The following is a 9,968-nucleotide window of genomic DNA, read 5'->3' on the forward strand; positions in this document are numbered from 1 at the left end:
TGGAGGTGAAGGTCAACAGTAAACAGAGCCTCTTACATTCTGTTAAACTTTACAGCAAGTATCCCCAAGCCCCTCACCAACTCCCACTTTGTTTTCTCACCATTTACTTCTCAGCAAGCCATTTCCATGACAAAATGTGACAAGGAGATCCCTCCACAGCACTGAAATGGTGATACTAAAAGAAATATTTAAAAAAGAGTATATTCAAATAGGTGTTATATATGAAAACAGGGTTTTGGGTTTTTTTTTTTTGGTTTTTTTTTTTTTTTTTTTTGTTTTTTTTTTTTTTTTTTGGCTTTTTGTTTTGTTTTATCTAACACAGTTTTTCTTTTCTTCCACAACAAAAGCTTATTTTGACAGCTGCTGACAGCTTTCGACATAATACATTTCATTTACAAAATAGTTCACAATATTTATTTAACAAGAATTGCATTGAAAACAAGGGTGTGCACAGTAAAGCAACCAACAACAGCAAACAGAAAGGGGTGGCATAAACACTATGTTCGCTTTTCATTTCGTTTCCTTCTTGGCTTGAATCTTCTGCCCATCCTAGTATTTTTTTGGACCCAGGGTCAAAGCAATCTATACCAAAGAGAGCAGGTGCTCAATTCAGTTTTTCAAAGCCCATCCCCCTGCAAGAGTCCTTGAGACAGTTGAATTTACTGCATATGAAGTAAACTTTGTAAAAGGACATAGTCACAGGCTAAGTGTTCTCTGACATGCCAGACTGGACACATGAGAATAGCCTCCAGAAGGCAAAACTTCTTCCTGTTTCAAAGTAACAGTGCACTAGGCCAGATAATCACAAAAGCAAACAAATCATGGGCACTGAGCAGACATAGAGAGCTCTTCTTTGCTCTGACATTCAGATTTTTAGGCCACACATCCACAAAGAGATACATATATTCCATTGAGTGTTCAACTACATACTCACAGGACTATAGTATGCACAAAATAGAAATAAATTATATAAGGTTTAAAGTAAATGCCAAAAGTTGTCTTGAACACAGCCTGCTCTATCTGAATGCCATGTGCTGGTACTTTTGACTAAGCTACCAACCATAAAGTAAGCAAGCAAAGAATATAAATACTTGAGAAAGTAAATGAAAGACATATTTTCCAATAAGGCTCCTTCAAACAAAAACCTGTGCTGTAAATTAACAGCAGGTTGCTGCTATGGCAGAGCCAGAGATCCCCAGACTTTTCAAAAACAGTGGGCAACTCATGTGTGCAGGGTTAGCACGAGCAGAAACCAGGTCACCAGATGAGCCTCTGCTCCCAAGCAGTCCAAGAGGACTTGCTGAGAGCTAAGCAGGCTGGACTGTGGCTTCTGATAGGTGAGTGCCAGGCTTAATCTGCAAGCCAAAGAATGTTTCCCAGGACTTTGCACTTGATTTTTTTCAAACCCAGGGCAGTGATGAGGGAAACTGAACCAACAAGGGAGTAGGATGATTCCTTATAAAAGAGGGTGGCAGTGTTGGGGGCTGTGACAGCTTGGTGGGGATTCACAGGGAAGCTGCTACAGCAAGCCAATCTGGTTCCGGTTAAGGCTTCAAATACAGATGCACAGAAGGGTGGTCCAGACAGATCAACCTGGACCAATCTGACCATGAGAACCTGAGAGATGCCCAGGTAACAAAAAAACCAATCACTCTGTCAATGTGAGGGTGCTATTTTCTCCCTAATTCTCTGTAACTGATTGGGTCTACAGAGGAATAATCATAATTAGCAGTCATTCATGAAGGTTCAAGGGGACTGTGTGATTGCTTCACAACAGGAAAGGAAGGTTTTTAAAATTCATTTGTTGTTTTTAGAAATGTGGTTTTAGAGACCAGTGTCTACAGGGCTGAAAAAATGAGTTCAGGTTACCTGTCACTGAACTGAACATGAAAATATCAGTTCACGTCACAAAGGTATATAAATGGCCTCTTGGAAAGAAAAATAAAGTTTGATTTGATCAAACGCAAAGTGATTTAATTTAAGATACAATGCTAAATATTTCTATGCAGTGTGACAACCAGATCAAACAAGTTTCATATCGGATAAATTTATAAAATGTGTATATAATATATATCTTATATATAAACTTTATGTAGTTGTGCAAATGCTCTTTAAAAAGGGTCATTTCACATTAATTAAATTCTAGTGGTCCAAAGTTCAGAATGCACTCATTTGTATCTTCATTTAAATATTAAGAAGTAGTGTTCAGGTCCCAGAAAAGCATTTTTTAGCAGTTAATCGATTTAATTATCCTATCTCTGGACCTTGATCCACAAGTTCTATGCCTTGAAGGCATGTGATTGTATTTATTTAAGGGGGAGGGGCTTAGACTGTCAAAATATCAGGTCAAGTCAATTAAAAGGTGTTCTATCAAATATTCTCCCATTTGTGAAGTCCTCTGGTTAAAAGAAAATAAGAAAAAAAAAACTCACTAAAAAGTATAATCTCTGCTTTTCCTATCAAATATATTATTCATTTCCCTCCATTTGTTTTATTTTTATATGGGTTTAAGTCATCATTGCAGTACGCCCATGTCTTCTATGATTCTACCTAAAACATAAAAAGCACTGTATTTAAAACATTCCTATTTGACACATTATTTTAGGTCATAGACAAAGTAGTGTGTGTATATATACATGTCACATATATGTGTGTGTATACACACAATCAATATACACACACATATCTATTATAACGTCACACCAAACAATATCAACTCTATATAGGTATTTGCCAAGAAAAAATAGGGCATTCACAAGCTTATACTTTGTTTTATTTTCTCTTGAGTCCCTGATAAAATAAAATAATTATTAAACCATAAAATAACCTTTTCCACGTCGAATCATCCGACAGCAACAGGCACTTTGATGGGCATCGGTGTGTAACAAATATAGTAACTCTATATATCCTATTCTATGTCTTCTGCTTGGGAATTTTTAATCTGTTAAATCTTTGGTCCTTGAGCATATTTTCTTGGCTACGGCTGGTTTTTGCTTGCGCCCTTCAGCTTTTAAAAACACGCAAGCTATGCACGAAGCTGGAATTAATGGGTTGTGTCATCATTCCGCTCTTCTGTTATGAGAACAGCACCAACCTACTGCTGTTCCTTTGGACTGAGCTGTTTCTATGAGGAAAACAGGATCTTTCCAAAGAGAGCGCTCCCTGCAAGACAAAGGCTAGTCCACCTTTCCCATGCTGTTCCTCTTAGACCTCCCTCAACTGACAGGCAAGGCTTTTCTCCTCCCTCTTAAAGAAGTTTTTCCACCATTCCCCTCCTCTGTGGCAGAGCTATGGGAGTCTTTGCTGCAAACCCATATTGTCAAAATTAAGCCTCCCCCCCCCCCTTGGGAGAACTTGATTGCTTTTAATAATGGGCTTCTTTTGTTTCAATACAAGATCCAAGATCCAATTGGGTAGAGACTGTGGAGGGGATGGGGGTGGAGGGGGTGGGGTGGACTAAGGAGGGTAATGAGGTGAGATCATTGCTCCCTCACCAATGGAACGATCCATCACCATTGCCAAGCTGAAAATCAGGAGGACATTCCTAATTAGGACTGGTTCACTCCATTTTTAGTTGTTGTTGTTTTGGTTTTTTTTTTTTTTTTTTCTTTCGTTCTTTCTTGCTTTATTTTATTTTCCTATCTTATCTGAAATGGCTTCCCTACAGAACATTTTTTTAAGTGATTCTTAATTGCAGGGTAGCCAAGTGGAGTATGTTTGCTGCTGGCATGTGAATACTGGCTGAACTTGTGCAATGTAGTAATTGCTAAAGTTAGCATCGGCAACATAGGGGGCAGGCTGGTAATAGCAAGTGACATTAGCCACGTTCGGGATGACATTTTGGTCAGCTAGCACCCGGATGGCCAGCATGGTGATGAGGTTTAAAGTCTGCCTCCTTTCGTGTCCCATCAGGCACACCGTACTCTCATTTACTACTCCATGAAGGGTCATGAGATAGTCATACTTGCGGTCTTCCAAGCCCACGAAGTGGTTCTGCAAGTAGGATTCCAGCTTTCTCTGCTGCTCGCCGATGTCTGAGAAGTCAATAAAAAAACGGGAACACATGTACCTCTGCAGGGTCTTGATCTCATCGGAGGCGGGCCTGAAGCCCCTCACCAAGAGGTTACAGTATTTAAGCAGGCCTCCGCCTCTTATCTCCTCTGGGTTCCTGGTGGCAATGATCTTGTTGCAAAGATGATCAAAGGCCTCGTGGAAATCACCGTAGACACTCTCGCCGATTATCGTGGGGTGGAATGTCTCTGTCATTGGGTTCTCTGAACACTCATAAAAGAGGAGAAGAGAGTCTAATTTGATCTGGAAAGAATCTACACTGAATTCAAACTGCCTCCGGAGGGAGTCCACAAACTTGAGCTCCACGTTTTTGCCGCTGTTGTTCGACAGGGATATAAGACTCCACCGGTCAGAGTCATTGCACACTTTAACCATTTTCTGCACATAAGCTTCCTAGGATTTAAAAGATAAAAGAAGATGAAAAAAAAAAAAACTGGGAAAAGAACTATAAATGCGTCTCTGCTGCTCAGCAGAGAATTATTTTGCTCCTTCCTGTTTGTTTTGTTAAGTTTCAGCAAAACACTACCTACAAGCTTCAACAGTCTTTGGAAAACAGGGGGAAAATACATTTAACTAGTAGTTTTGCCGTCTGGGAAAGAGACTAGAAGTAATAGTTTGAGGCTTTTGGCAGGCGCAGCAGCATACTAAGAGGTTCTGTTGTCATGTCTGACTTCAAATGTTATTTTCTGAAGATGGTCTAATAGGCGCAGTGTTCACACAGTATCCACAGAAAGGCAGACAGTGCTGTATGCCTTGCTTGCGCACCCTCCTCTCCAGCCACCCAGTTCTCCTCCCTCCCCTCCCCCTTAGACAATCAATCTTATCAGTCTGGTGTGTCCCTCCAGTGACATGCTACAGTTACAGCCAAGGAGGAACTAAATTGCCTTCAGACAACTTTAATTAATTATACAAAATGCCACTTAAACCGAAGGGGAGGGGCACAGGACTACACCCTCAGCTCGGGAGGTAACAGACAGACCACCAAATATCTTAAATGCCGAAGAAGAAGGCAGTTGAATCCAGAGAAGGAACCTGTTCACGTTTTCCAATACAATAAAAACCCATTGACTCAGTTCGGCTTCAGGCTGCTATTTTCCCAAAGCCTAGATCACAAGATGACTCAAAAAAAAAAAAAAAAAATTTTTTTTTTTTACATCATTCCATCCATCCACCAATCAGAATATACCCTGGACAGGAGTCCAGGAAGGAAAGTCAATAGTTAAACCATACAGAGAGGGAAGAGAAGAGAATGCAAAGGAGGAAGCCCAGAGTTGTGGCGCTGGAGCTCCCAGGAAACTAAAACACGCCACACCACTCACGCACCTTAGTTCATTGGTGGAAAAAAAAAAAAATCAAAACTGAACAAACGTACTCACTACCGCCGCTATTAAGGCAAGCCAGACGTGCTTCTCCCTCCCCCGCCCCCGCCGTCTCCCTCCCTCCCCCCACCCCCTGTACTCCAGTCCTGCCACTGTGCCCAAGCCCACCTCCAAGGGGCTTTACCTTCAGAGTAAGCGGTGTGATCTTCTCCTTGTTCACCCCTTCGGGCAAGAAGTCTAACAGGCAATCCAGCACGACATCCTTCACAGTCTGAAACTCCTCTTCCCCACGCAGGTCAGCGCAGAAGATGAGGTCCAGGTCCTTGTAGCCCAGGCCACTGTCCTGGTGCAGGACGTGACTGGCGGCTGAGCCGTTGAGGCGCACGTCGCGGACACCTATGCTCTTCTCCTCCAGGCGCCTCCGCACCACCTTCACAATCAGGCTCGGCTGGAGCTCGAGCGTGGGGAAGTTGCCGCGCCCGTGGATCGGGATGGTCTCGCTCAGGATGCCATCCAGCCGCTGCACTTGCTCCCAGTTCAGCACGTTGCAGTGCGCTGTGGGGCTTTCGCAATAGTCCGAGCAGCGGTCCCCGAAGTTGACGCCGCCACCGCCGCCGAAGTCGCCACCCAGGGGGATGAAAGGGCCTCCCGTCAGCTCGTCCTCCGCCATAGCAAAGTACCCTTCGCCCTCGGCCATGTAGTGCCCGCCGAACGCCACTTGGCCTTGGTCAATCCTAAGAGGAAAGAGTGGGTTTAGGACAGCGGCAGGGATATGCGCGGGTGCGGGGACAGGGGCCCCGCCGAGGGGCCTGAACTCCTCCTCCCGGATTATGACCTGCCTGGAGCTGCCCAGAGTAGCCCTCCTCCCAGGACCGACCCCAGTGCCCTGCCGCCCGCCGCGCCCCGCAGAGCAGCCCCGCACCAAAAGTATCTCTGATGCATCTGGAAAGCACAAGCGAGAGTCCCGTCTGTGTCACCTGGAGGCGGCCGCCCCTTCTAGGAGCGCAGGCGAGCGAGGAACCGCGAGGCGGACACACTTCGCAGGAGCTGCGAGTGCGCACCGGACAGCCGCCCGCGACTTCTCCGCGCAGACCCCCGCCGCGCCCTGAGCGTTCCCGCCCCTTGCCCGCGCCCCGCCCGCGCCCCCGCTGCGGTGGTCTCGGAGGTGGCGGCTCTGGACGCCGCCGATGCCGCCGCGCACACTCGCGTCTCTGGAGCTTTAGCAGTTGTGCGGGGGGAAATGTCTTCAGTACTTTTTTTATACAGGGCTTCTCTGCGCTTCCGGGGGCCCCAGCTCGCACTGCTCGCCACACCCTCTCATTTGCATAGGGCACCGCCCCCCAGCGCCACCCCCGCGGACAGTCTCTGGGTGGACAGTCGCCGGAGCTCAGAGCTGCTGGAGCCAGGCCAGGGTGCGCGGCCCCTGGCTATGTGCATAAGCAGATGCCTGTGGCTCATACGGGTAGATTTATCCATTTCTGCACGTCCTCACACGCACACTCCTAAACAGGAGACACTTTGAATGTCCTAAATGTGATAGATGACCATCAAACCTGGATCAGGGCTAAAAATCGCGCAACTACAGAAACTTTCAGAGCCTAGCCATCAGACCGGGTGCGGCGCGTCATTGCTGCGTAACTCTGGGTCTCCTGGAGGTTCCTTCAACAGTGTCCTTTTGTGGCTAGACCGCCGATTCCATTAAAGACCCTGGGCCAAGTGTGGTCGCCAGAGGCAACTTGTCACGCACGTCGTTCTCTGTGCGGGAGGGGGAGGGTTTGCTGAGAACTGAGTTTCGATTCTCGAAACCTCGAGAACTGCTGGGGAAGTCGAGTGCCAGCCAGCCAGCCATAGAGCGCCGGCCATCTGCTGCGCGCGCGCGCGAACGGGTCAGGCGCGCGTCACCCACCATAAAGCTCCGCGTCGTCGCTGCCAACCGGCGGGGTCGCAGAGCGCAACCCTAGCAATGCAGGAAAAGAAGCCTCAAGAGTGGCGGTCCTTCGATGCAGACCCAGGAGGCAAAACGCGTCCCTTGCAGCCTCTAGGGTTCTCAGTTCTAAACTGAAAAGGGGAAAAAAAAAAAGTCAATGACCTAGGTAGTGTCTGGCTTCTAACTAGACATAAAGGGCACATTTAAAAGATGTTAAGTTTCTCCCCTCCAGCTTCCGTCGCTAGTGTAGTGCTTAAGGATTGAAAAAGTTATCTCCACGTTCTGGCACCTGGCACCATGGTGTTTGCTAGAAAGCTCCCGGCTTTCGCTTGCCCACTTCCTCCCGCCACTCACTTCCTCCTTCCAAAGTAATGCTTAGCAGCCCTCGTTCCAGGTAGAGGCTACGAGCCCGCAGCAGACGGGGTAGAGATGCCGTGGGACGAATAGCCGTTCCCCCAAGGCCCTACACAACTCCAGAAAACCAGCCTCTGAATTTGGGGTGTCCTGGCCTAGAAACCCAACCTGTGCCACTGAGTTGAGGAATGGGATGCAGGGGTGTCGCCCACGCAGATCTAGCTGCGTGACAACACCGCCCCCTGCTGGTGCCCTGCAGAGCTGAGTCCCCAAAATGGAGAAACTTTACTAAAGGCCAGGCTTCCCTATAGTAGGCCAAGCCTGGGCCCAGCCCTGGACTCCTACCTACACTGTTCTCATAATCCCACCCCTTCCTTTCAGGATGTGTCCAACCATGAACGCTGCCTAGAAACACATTTCATATATATGAAATTGAGGCAAGCGGGATATCTCACTGTGTACCTCAGACTGGTCTCAGAAATTCAGCGTCCCTCTGAGAATTACGTCTGTGAGCCACTACTTTCAACCGAAGCTCTTTCCACACACCTCACAGACTTCAGGTCAAGAAGAAGGCATCCCATGCCTTAGCCAGTGGGTATGAAGCAAAGGGATTAAACGGTAACAAAAGCCTCCGAAATTCATAACTAGCAAGTTGTGGGGTCAGGCCTTGCACCCTCCCACCCATTTGACTGTGACTGCTATTCAGTCTTCATTGCGTGAATGAGATGTCACTGGCTCAGTTCTTCCTTCTCAGGAAAAACTGAGGCAAACAGTGCGGAGGAGGGGCCAGTGAGAGAGAACTGTGGATATGACTCAGTGATAGAGTGTTTACTAGCCCTGAATTTAAATTACACACACACACACACACACACACACACACACACACACACACACACACACACACACACACACACACACACGCCGAGCAGGGAATGAGAATGAAATAATGAAAAAAAAAAAATTTTTTTTTCGACATGGGGATTCTCTCTGTAGCCTTGGCTGTCCTAGACTTATTTTGTAGACCAGGCTGGCCTCAAACTCACAGAGATCTGCCTGCTTCGAAAATATTTTTAATAGGGTATCAGGAAATATTTTCTTCAAAGTTACTTTGTACTATATTTTAAGCTTGCAACAAAAAGACTGAGAAAAACAAAGCCCAAACCAGCGTAGCCTGTGAGCGAGCGAGCGTGCGTTGTTCACACCTGCAATGTGTCCTGCGTCGCTGATGTGGTTGACGGGATCTTCAGCTTATTTAGAAAGCTGCCAGGGGATCTCAAGGACCCAGCCAGAGCTTCTGTTGCCCCAGCAGTTGCTGCATCCTGTTTTCTAGGAGGGGACCCTCTCCTAAACAGTGGCCACACTTTCCTACACAGCTGCTCCCATGGCTTCTCTCAAGACCAGGAAACTTGGCTGAGAAGCAGAAGCCGACTGTGGAGGGCCTGCTGTGTCGCACCACGTGCTGGGGAAAAGAAGAGTCCCTGCCACCCGCCAGGGTGGGGAACGCCCCATTTCCTCCTAGCTGGCCGTTCTTTGGGGATAACACTTCCTTTATGACAGCGCATTCCCCCGTTGCCAGGCAAACACTAGACCCTCCTGCCTGCCTCCCACACTGGGACATCTGGGGGCAACTTGCTCTTGGCAGTGCCATAGAAGGCAATTGAATTACTGGATTAATATATGCCTGCTGCATAGAGGCTACTTGTTACACGCGGCTGAATGGAAGCATATGTTCCTTATTGTTCCTTTTCTGTCGTCAAACTGAGGTAATATTTATATTCTGGACAGTTGCTTTAGCTTCTGGGCTTGTTTGCTAATTTGCTTTTCCTCTTTAAAATGGAAAAAAAAAAATGAAGACCAACGGCAATGTGCCATGAGATGATAAAGCTAAAGCCATCGCAAGGGGATCAGCATTTAACGGCACCTACTGCTCTTTTAGAGGACCCCCTAATAACCCTAGTTCAGTTAACAATGTAACAATACCCATTATTGGGCAGCTTACAACCACCTGTAACTCCAGCAAGGGCTCCAAGAGCCTCCACAGGTCACATGCGGGCGTGCTCATGAGCGCACATGAGCACGCCCGCACATACACACACACACACACACACACACACACACACACACACACACACACATACACACACAGAGAGAGAGAGAGAGAGAGAGAGAGAGAGAGAGAGAGAGAGAGACAGAGAGAGACAGAGAGAGACAGAGAGAGACACAGAGAGAGAGAACACATAATTGAAAATAAATCTGGAAATATTAAATCCACCACAAAACTGAAATAGTATATTTGG

The 9,968-nt window shown here is 46.9% G+C and overlaps 1 protein-coding gene across 2 annotated transcripts; it reads right to left on the reverse strand.

The window, feature by feature from the left end:
- Positions 1-3,597: 3,597 nt before the first annotated feature.
- Tent5a (terminal nucleotidyltransferase 5A) lies at positions 3,598-6,532 on the reverse strand. 2 transcript variants are annotated; one of them, XM_051140570.1, is made up of 3 exons: positions 6,368-6,532; positions 5,575-6,124; positions 3,598-4,464 (listed from the first exon to the last, which is right to left on the reverse strand). In XM_051140570.1, exons 2-3 carry the CDS (start codon positions 6,085-6,087, stop codon positions 3,688-3,690), a joined length of 1,290 nt encoding a protein of 429 aa, XP_050996527.1. In that variant the 5' UTR covers positions 6,088-6,124; positions 6,368-6,532; the 3' UTR covers positions 3,598-3,687. The 2 variants fall into 2 exon arrangements, with proteins under 2 accessions (XP_050996527.1, XP_050996526.1); XM_051140569.1 differs by having other exon boundaries at positions 6,313-6,514.
- Between the last annotated feature and the right edge of the window lie 3,436 nt (positions 6,533-9,968).

The sequence above is a fragment of the Acomys russatus genome, chromosome 32 (assembly GCF_903995435.1).
Source record: "Acomys russatus chromosome 32, mAcoRus1.1, whole genome shotgun sequence".
In the NCBI taxonomy this organism is placed as follows: Eukaryota; Metazoa; Chordata; class Mammalia; order Rodentia; family Muridae; genus Acomys; species Acomys russatus.